At 32.2% G+C, this 14,401-nt stretch overlaps 1 protein-coding gene across 1 annotated transcript; it reads left to right on the top strand.

Moving 5' to 3' along the window:
• The first annotated feature begins 2,025 nt into the window (after nt 1-2,025).
• On the top strand, nt 2,026-4,873 carry LOC120177227 (glycine oxidase-like). Its single transcript, XM_039183448.1, has 9 exons — nt 2,026-2,415; nt 2,505-2,654; nt 2,752-2,966; nt 3,069-3,139; nt 3,249-3,408; nt 3,609-3,783; nt 4,148-4,306; nt 4,441-4,529; nt 4,638-4,873. Exons 1-9 carry the CDS (start codon nt 2,055-2,057, stop codon nt 4,731-4,733), a joined length of 1,476 nt encoding a protein of 491 aa, XP_039039379.1. The 5' UTR covers nt 2,026-2,054; the 3' UTR covers nt 4,734-4,873.
• Nucleotides 4,874-14,401: the final 9,528 nt, after the last annotated feature.

The raw sequence follows: 14,401 nt of genomic DNA, 5'->3' as shown, positions 1-14,401 counted from the left end.
GCAATCCAATATCTGTGTCTCACCACCCAGTTAACATCTTTCTTTCCTCGTCTATCTATGTTATGCACGTCGTCTAAATTCCTAGGTGCTCCATGAATATATTGCGTACAACCATACTGACGGAGCACGCGATCAACTGGATGCCACTCAATAATAGCATAACATATAAGAGGTATAACCGATATCCAAACCTTTAATGACCCACCAAGGTGGGGTGGGATGTAAGCCTTCACTTCATCGCTCGCATAAGGTATCCATTGAAACTGAAATATAAATATACAATTCAAATAAATAAAATATTCTAATTATATCTAGCATTTTAAATTAAAATATTAATATTTAAACATGTGTAAAAATATACCTTTGACCCATTTTTTGTATCAATAAGTAGACGAATTTCTTCTAACCCAGTAGGTATACTTCTATGGTTCTTTCTTTTCATCGACCACCTATGAAATATAATATAAACTAAATATCACCCTATTTAATTAAAAATATTTAAATCAAAATTTAGTTCGATAATTACCTCAACAATAAGGGGAATACATATGGTTCATTCATGATCGGGCATAAGAAAGGCATGCGGAACCACGCCCATGATTGCAGAAGCATGAGACATCCACCGATAGCAGTTTTCTTATAATTCGTCGCCTGACACATTTCTCTAATGAGAAATGCCAAAACTGCAGCGCCCCAACTATATCTTCTAGCTTCATCAAAATCGATCAGATGCCGCAACTACATACAATGCACCTGGTTGCGAGATTTGTTGGGCATCAATATTCCTCCAATTATTCGTAGAATATATGCCCGAGCACATGCCTTTGCTTGATGCACTGAAGCATTTTCATTTAAAACCTCAAAATTAACTTTTAACCAAGATAAAGCTATTCTACCTCCATTAAACTCTGGCGGAGAAGCTCCAAGATAATCAATGCACATTGACTGCCAATCACCATCCACCATACCACACATCATATTTCCGTCGACGGGAAGCCCCAGATGCATAGAGACATCCTCCAATGTAATTGTAGCCTCTCCACATGGAAGGTGAAAAGTGTGTGGCTCGGGCCTCCACCTCTCAATCAATGCAGAAATTAGGACATGTTCGAGTTTGCAACCGCCAATAATTGTTACAATATATCCGAACCCGGCAGTAAGCCAAATATGGCAAAATACGTTCTGATGTCGGTATACGTGGATTTTTAATAAATGTCTCTAAAATACGATCAGTATCCTAAATAATATGCATTATAAAAAATTAAAATTAATATAAATTCATAATAAATTTAAATTAAACATAACAATAAATATTAACATTAATTATAAAAAAATATTACCATATCGCTAAAATGTCTGGAGATATTGTCAGCATCCAATCGCAGCAACATTTCACTTTCCATTATAACTGTAGACAAAAAAAAATAATTAGCACAAAAAATAATTAATTAATAAATTTAAATAAATAATAATTATATAAATATTATTTTAATAAAAATAATATTTATATAATTATATTAATATAAAATATAATAACTATTTAAAAAATAATAACTGAAAAATAAATTTCTTATCACTAATAAGAAATTTAAAACTAAAAGATTTAGAGAATTTAAGTTATATAAAAAAAGAAAAGATTGATTTTGGTGTGAAGAATAAGGGGGGTTGAGGGTGTTTATATAGGGAGAGGATGAGTAGTAATTAGGGAAAAATCGGATGGGCATTTAAGACATTTAATGAAAGTCGTCTTTCATACGTGGCAACTGAATCAACAAAATAAAGGTAAAGCGCGTCCCGGGGATGCGACTTTCACACGTGGCATCCAATTCAGCATAAAATCAGGTAAAGCGCGTCTCCGGAATGTATCTTTCGCTATCTCAACCGAAAGGCACTTCGAGAAATATAGAACAAACAGTACTAATAAGGAAGATATTCGGTTAAAGTGTGTTAGTTTGGTCAAATCGTTAAAACAAAAACAGCCCAGTTTGAACCTTTTTCTCGATTACAGGTGAGTTGACTCAAACATCACCATCAAAGCAGAATCAGCATAAGCCATGGCTTCAACTTTAATTGCAGTTAACTCCCGAAGCTCCTCCAACCTTTTTACCACAGATGTCGGCGCTTCAGTTAATGAAAATGGATTACGTTCCTTCACGTTTCAATCAGGCCTGTTCGGCTCCAAAATCCCAACGAAAAAGCTTTCACTCTCAGTCAACGGAACCAGATCAACCCGACCCGAATCCGTACGTTTTTCGGGTTCAGAATCGGTGAAGGCTTCTTCCCGTTCTCTCGACGTCGTGATTGTGGGTGCTGGAATCATCGGGTTAACAATCGCCCGACAGTTTTTAACCAAATCGGATCTATCCGTTGCAGTCGTTGATAAGGCCGTACCTTGCTCCGGATCCACCGGTGCAGGTAAACCCATGTTTTTAGAAATGTTATCTTCCTCACACCGACCGGCCCCGGTTTTTACTTTGCATTTCCTAAACTTCTATTGGGTGTAGGACAGGGCTACATATGGATGGCACATAAAAATCCAACAAGTGATACATGGGAACTTACTAAAAGAAGTCATCAACTATGGAAGATGTTGGCCGAGTCGATTCGGGACCAAGGCATGGACTCACTTCAAGTATTGGGTTGGAAGAAGACAGGTATTAAGTCACATTCTTTTGTTATCTGTTTTAAAAAGTTGAAATTTTGATTTAACATCTTTGGAAATCTTGGAATACACGGTGTTTTGAGCTGTAGGAAGCTTGCTTGTTGGTAGAACTCCTGAGGATTCAGTTATGTTGAGGAAGAAAGTGAGTCAGCTGTCTGAAGCTGGGTTGAGAGCAGAGTATTTGTCCAGTGATGAACTGCATTCCAAGGAACCTTTCATTTATGTTGGTGCTGATGGAGGGGCTGCTTTTGCACCTGATGACTGCCAGTTGGATGCTCATCGCGCAATTTCATATATTGAAAAGGTGTCTTTATTATTATTCTTTTAGTTTTGTAACAGTACACAGCGCTATGATTGCTTCGACGTTAGCATATTTGTAAATAACATAGACTACCATGATCTATAGGTTAACAGATCCTTTGCACCGAAAGGTAGATATGCAGAGTTCTACCATGAGCCAGTTACAGGTTTAGTGAGGTATGTCGTTATTCTTCTGCAGTACATTAATGATGAGATGAAGAGACAAAACATATTTGTGTACCGGTATTCGGGTCTAAGTGTAACTTTTTTAGCTTATGTTGTTCAGATCTACTAGTATTGGGGAGTATGAAGCTGTTCAGACTTCCAATAACACCTTGTATGGTAAGGCCATTATAGTTGCAGCTGGTTGTTGGAGTCGGTCTCTTATGCATGACCTGTTGAAAGATTCAAATGTTAAATTGGATGCCCTTGTAATGCCTCGTAAGGTGAGAAGATATAATGAATTTGTATAATTTAAGTTTTCATATTTCATCTGTCTATTATGTCACATTTTTAATTCTGTATATATTTCATCTATCTTTGATATATCATGATGATATTTTGGTAATGCTATTCTGTGATGCATCTTCCATGAATATTTTTTTAGAATACGTAATCTTTGCCTTGTCTTTGATACCCACTACAGGGTCATCTTCTTGTGATTGAGAATTTTAATCCCCTTCAACTGAATCATGGTTTGATGGAAGTTGGTTATGTCGACTATCAAAATGCAGTGTTTACTTCAGGGCAGAACAATCAGAGCCAAACCCTGTCTGTTTCAATGACAGCCACAATTGACACAATGGGAAATCTTGTTCTAGGTATAATGTTACACTTTATTCTCAATGCTTGGCTTTTAAATGTTCATCGAAACATGGTGAAATGATAATTTTGGTATGGAAAAGAAGCATAAGAGTGTATTGAATTTGAACTTCATAATGTTGTTTGTTTTCCTGATCTTAAGAAAGTCTTTCAATTCTAACGTTTAGATCTTATTTTTACATAATCTGAGAGATGAAATTACCATTTACTTCTATGGTATATGCCCACACTTCTGGAAAATAGAATGCATAAATGAGCTTTATTATGATATCTTTTGTTCCAGTTGTTCTTTGTGTTCATGTCCAGTTGCTCATGTTAATTTGTTGTTGTACATGCTTTTTTCGTAAATTCAATCCATCCTAGGAAGCAGCCGTCAGTTTTCTGGGTTCAACACCGAGGTAGACGACTCTATCGTCCATCATATATGGAAACGAGCCGGAGAGTTCTTTCCCAAACTAAAAGAACTGCCCCTCACAGATTTCATCAAGAACAGAAAAGTGAGAGTAGGACTACGCCCTTACAGTAAGTCCATGTGTATTTCGTCACACGGAATATTCCATACCATCGGGATACTCAGCTATTTTGAAACTTATCCATGTAGAACAATTTGATCGACATAACAAATTACCGAAACAATGTCTTTACTTGTATATCAGTGCCTGACGGGAAGCCGGTCATAGGACCTGTTCCTGGTCTGTCGAACTTGTTCCTCGCAACTGGTCATGAAGGAGGAGGGCTCTCTATGGTAAATTTCCTGTGTTGTTCCATTTTGGAATAGGCAATGTGGGTCTTTCCTTGCTTGTTTGCACTCGAATCGATGAATCGGCCATAAGTTTATTTGTTTAATTTTCAGGCTTTGGGAACTGCAGAAATGGTTGTTGATATGGTATTGGGGAATCCCACATATATCGATAATTCACCGTTTGCTGCAAAGGGTCGATGCTGTTAGTTCAGTGTCCCTATGGAACAGTAAGACGGGAAAACATCAAGGACGCCCTGTCTAATTGGACCAAATGTTAAGCTGCTGGCTGGACTTTGAACCCTTTTTTCGTTTTTCGTTGCAAATGTCAAATGTAAACTTCCAAAAATAAACCAAACGTTAACTTTAGAAATTTAAGCTGTTGAGAAATAAAAACTCCAGTTTAGTATAATAAAGACCAAGTATAGTTTTACATTTCTATATTGTATATAAATAATTTTGTTTATTTCATAAATAAATAATTATATATATATATATATTTGAAATTTATTCTTACAATTTAATTTATGAAATGTATTAATTTTGAAATTCAAATTTTAATCTCTAACTAGAAAATATATTATCAGTTTTCAAAACTCACTTTAAAGGAGAGTAAAAGTTATCATGTATATTCTATACAGTGCATAACATAAAATTAATTTTAGGGTAACTACATAAATAGTCACCGAGCTTTTAGGGCTTTTGCATTTTGGTCGCCAATTTTTAAAACTTACAATATAATCATTGAACTTTTAATTCGTTTTCACTAAAATCTCTGACGTTGCCTACCCGTTAGTTTTATCCGACGTGGTGCCTTACCTGCTGTTAACTCTTCTTCTTTTTTAACGATGAAATTCACACCTTCTTCTTTAACGAGCCCAGCAACTTCACACTTAAAAGTCAAATCCAATTGAATGAAGTTCAAGTATGGTTAAAACTGAACTTGAACAATTCGGTGGGGATATCAAATGGGGTAGGTCAAAGCCTATTTCCATACTTGGAACTTTAATGCTCCATAGTTCAATACAAGCCCTATTCTTGTTTAAAAAAATTATTGATTCCATGAGAGTCATAGTTGCTCAAGTACTAAAACTAAAATTGACAGCAATGGAATTTAAAAATTTGCTAACATTTACCCTATGGAAGTATAAGTGCAGATCCATCAGCTGATACCTGCTGGAATTTAGTCCACAAATACCAAGTAGAGAGCTTTTTCAATCTTTCGTCAAAGACAATGGAACCTACAAATGGAGGGTACACTTTACTACTGTCAATAAAATAAAGTCAAAACAATTAAGATAAAAAAAATCCAAAAACAAAGTGAGAAATATTCAGCAAAGACAAGAATATGTACCTATAGAAAATTTAAGTACTAAAACATGTATCTGTTTGTAATACAAAGAATTTCACATTGGATATAAAATGTTTGGCGTTGTCCGATTCAGTTCATAAGTGTTTCTTTTAGATAAGATCCTCCAAGTAAAATATTATTTATCATAGTTTATTTTACCGTTTATAGCCGTTACAAAATATTTGATATAGTTTATGACAATTAATTATTCTGTAATTGCTATTGTATATTTTACCATTTTACCCCTATGTTGAGCGTATAAATGAATGTTTATTTTTCCATTTCATATGACACTTCAAGAGAAATATCTCTAAGCAAATTTTAACTTTAGAAACATTCTCCATGATTTTTTTATAAATATGTTTGGAGTGTTGCTTTAAGTTTTGAGAGAAGAACAGTACCACCAAGTCCACTCTATCTTTTAGGTGTACACAATTTGGAGAGTTGTGTTAACCTCGAAGGGGGACATTCGTCCATTGTACCGATTACTCGTATTGGAGCGAATTCGCTTCTAAGGTAGTGGATTACCACGACACGGTTATCATTTTAATTGATTATTTTATTTAATATTTTTCAGCCAATTCTAATGTCTCGTTTTGCAACAATCTATTTTTCAACAATTTAGAAGCGAATTCTAACTTTTGTTGAAATATGATGATAATTCCCACGATGGTAAATTACCCCAATTCGATTCTCCATGGTTGATAGTTATCGAAGTCAACATGAAATTTTTAACAGTAATGGTATGTTTCTTAAATAACTGTTCATTGTTCATTATTCATATATTAATAATTGTTGAAATCGTATGAATAATAAATTCGTAAAAGAAAAACTTTACGAATGGACGATTATGAGCATTTAGTGTATGAATTCTTCATTGACTGTTAATTGTGGGTTAATATTAATTGCGGATGCTTATGTTTTTATTTAGTAACATAACAATTTATTTTAAATTTGATTAATAATTTTTTTATGGAATTAATCAAAGTATTATAACATGAATTTATAGTAAATGTTATAGAGAATTTACTGAGGTAAGAGAACATGTTTTTCTATGCATGCGTTTTTCTTGTCATTAAATTAGTTTTTGAAATGGTTTGTATTGAACATCGTTTCATAATGGAACATCAAAGGTGAAATTGATAGCATGTAAACGTTCGAATATAAAGACATTTTAAATACCTTTATATTTGTATTGATGGCATGCAAATATTTGAAAGCGAACCTTTAAATTCATGAGATTAATGCATAATAAAGCATGATTAGAAATGAATATTATTATATATAAAATAAATAGAGCCTGGGTTGTTTACTTGGTAACTGAACGGTTAAACAATTAAAAAAATGTACAAGTGAGTTGTGAACAAATATTTATTGCATATTATAGCAATTTAAATGTTATTGTGAAGAATGAATGCACATAAGTTATGAAATTTATAATGGTAATTTATGTGAATAAATGTTTTTGACGTTTTCGTTGTTGTTTGCATTTATAAATGCAAAATAATATATTAACCATGCGGTTTGAGAGAATATTATTTACGATTCATGTGAAAGATATGTAATTATTTATTCATATATTGAGGAAATTAGTATGATTCTTGGAAATCAAGATGAAAATAATTATGAATTATTTTTATTATACTAATAATTTCTTTCTGAGAAAAAAATTTTCTTTTGAGAAATTTATGAAGGTAACATGACTGTTAAAAATTTATGAAGGCGAAATTGATAAAGCTGGAATGAAGAGACATGATTGAGAATATAAGAGTTCTTTACTATCAATTATTTATTATTGTTAGTAAATTATTTTTAGAACATCTCCAGTGCATCGCTAGAGTAGAGAAAATCTCCACTTTGAAGATGAATTTCAATTCCAGCCCATCTCCACTTTCAACGCTATAGTAGAGAAAAACTACAGTGATACTCTACATCTGGATTTGCACTGTAGCTTCGCTACATATTATTATTTTTTGTTATTTTTTATTTTTGGTTTTTGTTAGTTTTTCACTTTCTTTTGTTATTTTCTTTTTATTTTCCTTTTCTTTGTTACATTATTTTCTCTTATTATATCTTTTATGTTTTTTATTGTAATTTCTACATAATAAAATAAAAAATAAACATAATATAATAAATTCAAGTAGATTAAATTGCAAGATAGATAAAAATACATTGAAATTAGATAAATAAACATACTAATAGTTAAATATTGTGAATAAAGTAGAGTTTGTGGTAATGTAGAGATAATGCTGGAGATGAATTACTGTTTCATCTTTAGAGTAGAGATAAAGATGTTGTAGAGTATGTATAATCTTCATTCGAGTTTAGAAGAGTCAAAAGAATATTTTGATGATGTGATCATCTTGAAAGATTGCAAGATCATTCTGATTAAGTGATGATGATGATGATGCAAAGCGTGAAGATCACAAGCATGGTGAGAATGGATAAATCTATTTGGGGATTATGTTTATACCTACAAGGTTAGATTATTTTGACTTGTTGCATGTTAATTCTATTTACGAGGTCAGATTATTTTGACTTGTTGCCTGTTAATTCTACATACGAGGTCAGAATGAATTACTTTGCATGAGCATTTAAGCTAGTCTTTAAAACGTAGTAGATATTATGAAATGAGATAAATCACTATTAAAAAGAATAGGGATAATGCTAAGATAGTAGTGAGCCCAAAATGTTTATACATAATAAGATACTATTGTGAGTAAAAGTATCAAGCATGATTATTTAAGAGATCTTAAGAAAGAGAAAATATATAGATTTATTAGAAAGTAATGTGAGTAAAAGTAATGTGATAAGCATGAACTTAAGCATGCATAGTGCACCACCTCTATTTCATAGAAACTTACCTGATACATTGTTCATTATTATGCTCACTATTCCAATTTCATAAAATACTATGACAAGTTAAACTCTCTTTAAACTTAGTGCAGAAGTTAAAAGAGTATATATTAAATTGGTAGAGTAGAATACCAAATTTAGTCCTAGTAAATAAAATATGTGATGGTCTCTTTAAGGCTAATATATTGAATATTATGAATAAAAAGTGATAAACACTACTGCTACTAAAAGATTGATTGTAGCTATTAAATCTCTTTGAGTAATTTTCCTAAGTAGAGGAAAGGAAAGAAATGATCTATCTCAGGAGTTGTGCTGAAATCTCTTATTTTAAACTTAAGATAATTTTCCTGTTGTTAGGAAAAACTAAAACTCCTCATAATTTATATTCCTAAACACTTCTTATGAAAATTAGGAAAACTAATTTTTTTTTAATAAAAAAAGTCTTAAATGACTATTGATCAGATATAAAGAATTCCATAATCGTTTGAGATTATGCATACTAATCTTAATGATTAGTAACTTCTCCAAATTTTGAGAATGTAATCATGTGTAAACAAGATTTGTGTATGTTAAAGTATAGTTTTATGGTTAAACCAATAACAAATTTTACTCAAGTATGAATGAGTAAATGTGTAAGAGAATTTGTTTACACGTTATCCAAGACACTTGTGGATTTATTTCTATGCTAAAAAAAGTTAGAAATGTGGGGTATCTTAAAATGAATATTAAAGTTAGAGAGGAACCTAGTTGATCTACTTACCAAAGGTTAAAGTTAGAAGTTGGTTCTTGATTTGTCAAGGGGGATGGGTCTAACCATTGGTTGAGGAATTCATGGTGGATACTCAACTTATTTATCTAAGTTTAACGTGGTCAAACGAAGCCATGGAAAAACTCTTAAGTGTACATTTTTACCTATCTATCCCTATGACGAATAATGTACATGTGCAAGATGAGCTAAATTACTCTTAATAAATTCGTAGTCCAGGTTTTGAGTGGTCTTAGTGAGAAAGACTTAATGAATTTATGGATTTTTGGTTGAATATCTATTCATAATAAGTTCATAACCCAGAGTTGAGTGTGTAGTCTTAGTCGCTGAGGACTAGATGAACTTACCGTTAGAGAAGATGAGTTTTATTAAAACTCTTAATGAATTCAAATCCAAGTGTTTTTGTGTTCCTGGTGAGAAAGACACATTGAATTCACCGATTAATGGGGTTGAATATTTATTTTTAATGATTTCTTATCCTAAAATTTTGGTGGTTCAGTTATAAATGAACTTCAATAAATTCACCTTACCTATTTTGAGATTACGCTGTTGAAAAAAATCTTAATTATTTCATAGTCTGATGAAATAACCTACGTAAGTGAGAAGGATTAGCCACATTCTATGAAAAATGTTGAGCTATTTTTTAGCGCATTTACTAGAATCATGAGGAAAGAGGGTTATATATATATATACATTCGTATATATACTCTGTAGACACATTGAGGACTTTGGTGGATGAAGGTAGGGGTGTTAAAAAAAAACTCGAAAGCGTTAACCATAATGGTTAATCAGTGTAACCGTTATGTTTAACATGTTAATTAACCGAACCGTTAATACTAAACGGTTTCAGTTAACCAAACCACTAAAAATGATGGTTAACGGTTAAGAATTTTGGTAAACGGTTAACCAACATTTAACCAGTAATAAATTAAATTTATAATTAAATTTCTAATTTATTATATTTTTACATAAATAACTTAATATAAGTTTCTATTATTTATATTTTTTATATTTTTTTAATAAAATTTGTATTCAAATAACTTAATATATATTTTTATTATTTTAATTTTTTATTTCTTTGAAAATATAGAAACATACTTACACCAATATAATTATATGTTTATTGTTAGGTACTAAGATATTAGGAGATGTATATACTTACATCAGTGTAAGTATTTGTTAAGTGATACACTTTTTTATTTTATTTACTTACACCGTTGTAAGTATGTGTTAAGTGTTACACTTTTTTATTTTATTCACTTACACCAGTGTAGTATGTGTTATATGCTACACTTTTTTGTTTTATTCACTTACACCGGTGTAAGTATATGTTAAGTGCTACATTTTTTGTAGTATGAATTATCAAAAAAAAAATGACAAATAATTGTAATAGGTTAACCTGTAATCGAACCGTTAATAATAGTTAACCATTAACGGTTAACTGTTTCTTAATGGTTAGGTTATGGTTAGAAAAATCTCTTAACTGTCCATGAACAACCCTAGATGAAGGGGTGAGTTTTGTGTTATGAGTTCACCCTGATCTTAGAAATTTCAAGATTCATCCACTTATTTAAGAGAAGAATTACTCATCATCACTATGTTCTAGTTTTAGATACTTTCATTGGTGCTTAAGCAACTAATCTTGTTATTGCTCTTCTTGTGTTTTAACTTCAAATTTCTTGTTTTTACAAAAAAAAAATCTTTTGTATTAATGGAGGAATGTTGGCAAGACAAAGAATTTCACATTGGGTATAAACCGTTTGACATAGTCCGATTCGGTTCATATGTGTTTCTTTTGGATAAGATCCTCCCGATAGAATATTATTTATCAAAGTTTATTTTATTGTTTATAGCCGTTACAAAATATTTAATATAATTTATGGTCATTAGAATATTTTTTATGACAATTAATTATTTTGTAACTCCTATTGAATCTTTTACTATTTTACCCCTATGTTGAGCCTATTAATAGATGTTTATTTTTCCATTTCACATGGCACTTCAAGAGAAATATCTCTAACCAAATTTTTGCTTTAGAAACATACTCCTTGGTTTTTTTAAAACCTGGAGTGTTTGCTTTAAGTTTTGAGAGAAGAGCAGTATCACCAAGTCCACTCCATCTTTCGGGTGTACGAAATTTAGAGAGTTGTGTTAACCTCGAGGGGTCATTCATCCATTGTAGCAATTACACACATCAGGACGAATTCGTTTCTAAGACAGTGGGTTACCATGACACGGTTATCGTTCTGATTGATTATTTTCCAATCAATGTTAATGCTTCGTTTTGCAGCAGTCAATTTTTCAACCGTATCTACATCCCTTTCTGTTTCTATTTCTCTTCAATGTTACTACAAATTAGGATTGACTTTTTTTTTTAAAAAAAGGAAGAAGCAGTTAGCACCAAAATTATAGCCATGGAATGAAAGCTTGAGAGAAATAGGAACTCCTAGTGAGTAGCAGAAAACAAGGCGATACAAACAACAATGACAGTTTAAGCTTGAACATCTCTCTCTCTCTATATATATATAATTGATAGAGCAAAAATGAAAAACTAAGCATAGCCTACTTAAAGTTAAGACAAATCTTTGTTCTTTAAAGCATAGAAGCATTGAAAATATATACCTACGATATTTGTGTATATATCTTTATGCGCAATCAAATCAATGAAGCAAAAACTCTTAAAAAGAATTAAAAAAAAACAAATAATCAAGCACCCAAAGTATCATTTTTCAAATCCTAGAACAAATTGATCTTCAAAATTTTCACTTTGACCTTATCTGTATCTTCCCATAGTTGGTGGGATTTTATCTAAGGTTAGGAATCTTATTAAAAAACGAATTAAAAGTTTAGTGATTGTATTGTAATATTTAAAAGTTGGGTAACTAAAATACAAGCATTCTAAAAGTTTGGTGATTATATATGTAATTTACCCTTAGTTTTCTTTTTACTTTGATCAAGAATATCTTCAGTTTATTGAACCTATTATACGTAATGAATTGTGTATATAATATCTTTTTGGTAAGAAGGAAAAGCAACCAAACTGTAGGGAGTCCACCTAGCAAACGGAAGCTCCGATTAACCGAACCAAATTGCTTTAAAAAAAACACACTGAAGGTCCCTCAAAATATTTCTCTACCTCTTCCCCCAAAATGGCAATTTCGACTCTCCAAAAACTAACCTTCCAAATCCACCGTATCCCCTCACTCTCCTCCCAAGCTCTCCGCCACCGACCCTGAAGACCATAAACGTGAGGTTGTGGGCCTAGCAGGTCAGACCTTACTTCGTGCCTTGACTAACTGCGGGCTGATCGACCCAACCTCTATCCGCCTCGAGGAGATCGACGCTTGCTCAGCAGAATGCGAGGTCAACATCGCCCAGGAGTGTCTCGAGAGGCTTGCCCCGCGTACCTACGACGAGGAATATGTGTTGGTGAGGAATTCCAGGGGACGTATCTTGAACAAGCATTCCAGGCTTGGATGTCAGGTCGTCCTCACTCCTCAGCTCCAAGGTATGGTCGTCTCTATCCCGAACAGAAGCCCTGGGATATTCCATAAATTTTATATAAACAAACAAAACATTAATGATGGAAATTTTAACGCTTTTCTGTTGTTTTTGTGGAAGTAAGAATAATTTTGTTACTTTGAAATAAACGAATTTTATTTCTGATTTTGTGCGTTGCTTCCCCATGTTACTTGGGTGCGTTGGAATTTAAATGCAAGATATTTTATGGTTTTAATGTTATTTTTAATATTCTTCTTTGATGTGCTTTATTAAATTGCAAGTTTCAGGAACTGTGATAGAAATGAACTTGGGATTCTTTTTCTCAAGTACCAAATATTAGGTCGGCAGATAGAATTTCTAGAGCTGTAGCAAATGAAATACATCGGATTTTTTTTTTGTTTTGAAGGTCTTTGATTTGTTAATTTGAGGTATCGAAGTTGTTTGAAGGATGTACATTTGATTCTAAATTCTTTTTCATCGCCTTGTATGTTTAAGTGGTGATCTTTAACTCCTTAGCAAACCTAGCTGATGTATAATTGGTTATATTGAACAATAGTTTAGGTAGTCCAGTGAGCAAAGGGAGTGTTTTTATGTAGTGTCTAAATACATCAGATCGGTACAGCATGGAGTGATGAAATTATGACTTTTTTGAGCTAATACAAAGATCACATTGACAGAAATTGCATTTTGATTTAACTTGGTGGGATATTGGATTTCTTAGGAACATAGGGTTTAGGGTATTCTTCCAAAACAGTTTCTTGATGCTAATCTTAATTAAGCTGTTCACAGTTAGTTTAAGCCACAAAAATAAAGGGAATATGGGTTCAAATAGTATAGCTTACAAACAAAAGTTCCTAAATGAGTTGAATTGTTTAGGCATTCCAAGTTAAAGACCCTCATTTAGATGCACTTTAATTCCAGTTCATACTTTGTACTTGTAATCCTATTATGGATTTCTATTCCCTGTAAAAGTGGATTATCTTTTACAAGTTCCATTAGTTTAAATTTCTGGAGTTAATTTAGTGAATGCCATTCTTTTTCCGTTCATAAATTTATGCTAACTTTCTCCCCAAATTAGACTTATGCTTTAACGTATGTATACCTTTCTTGTGAAGTGCATCTTAACATGCCTTTCATTATGTGATGTTAAAGTCATATCCTTTAGTATTGTCTCGATTCTTGTGTGTTAGTGTTGACTATAAATATGGTTTACTCTTATACTAAAAAATAATGGAGGAAAAATGTTTTTCTTAGGCAATAATGGTTTGAAACTTTGGAGTTAGAATGTATCTCATTCATAACTTTCTTGATGCATTTTATGGGAAGTAAAAAGTGTGAAATGATGGAGCATAATCATATACTTTGGATTCTCAGCATACTTTGGTTCTAGAAAGCTTTGTTTAC

The sequence above is a fragment of the Hibiscus syriacus genome, unplaced genomic scaffold, assembly GCF_006381635.1.
Source record: "Hibiscus syriacus cultivar Baekdansim isolate YM2019G1 unplaced genomic scaffold, ASM638163v2 tig00112285_pilon, whole genome shotgun sequence".
NCBI classification, from domain to species: Eukaryota; Viridiplantae; Streptophyta; class Magnoliopsida; order Malvales; family Malvaceae; genus Hibiscus; species Hibiscus syriacus.
The sequence above is the reverse complement of the archived record's forward strand: the minus strand, read 5'-3'. Positions and strand labels throughout refer to the sequence as shown.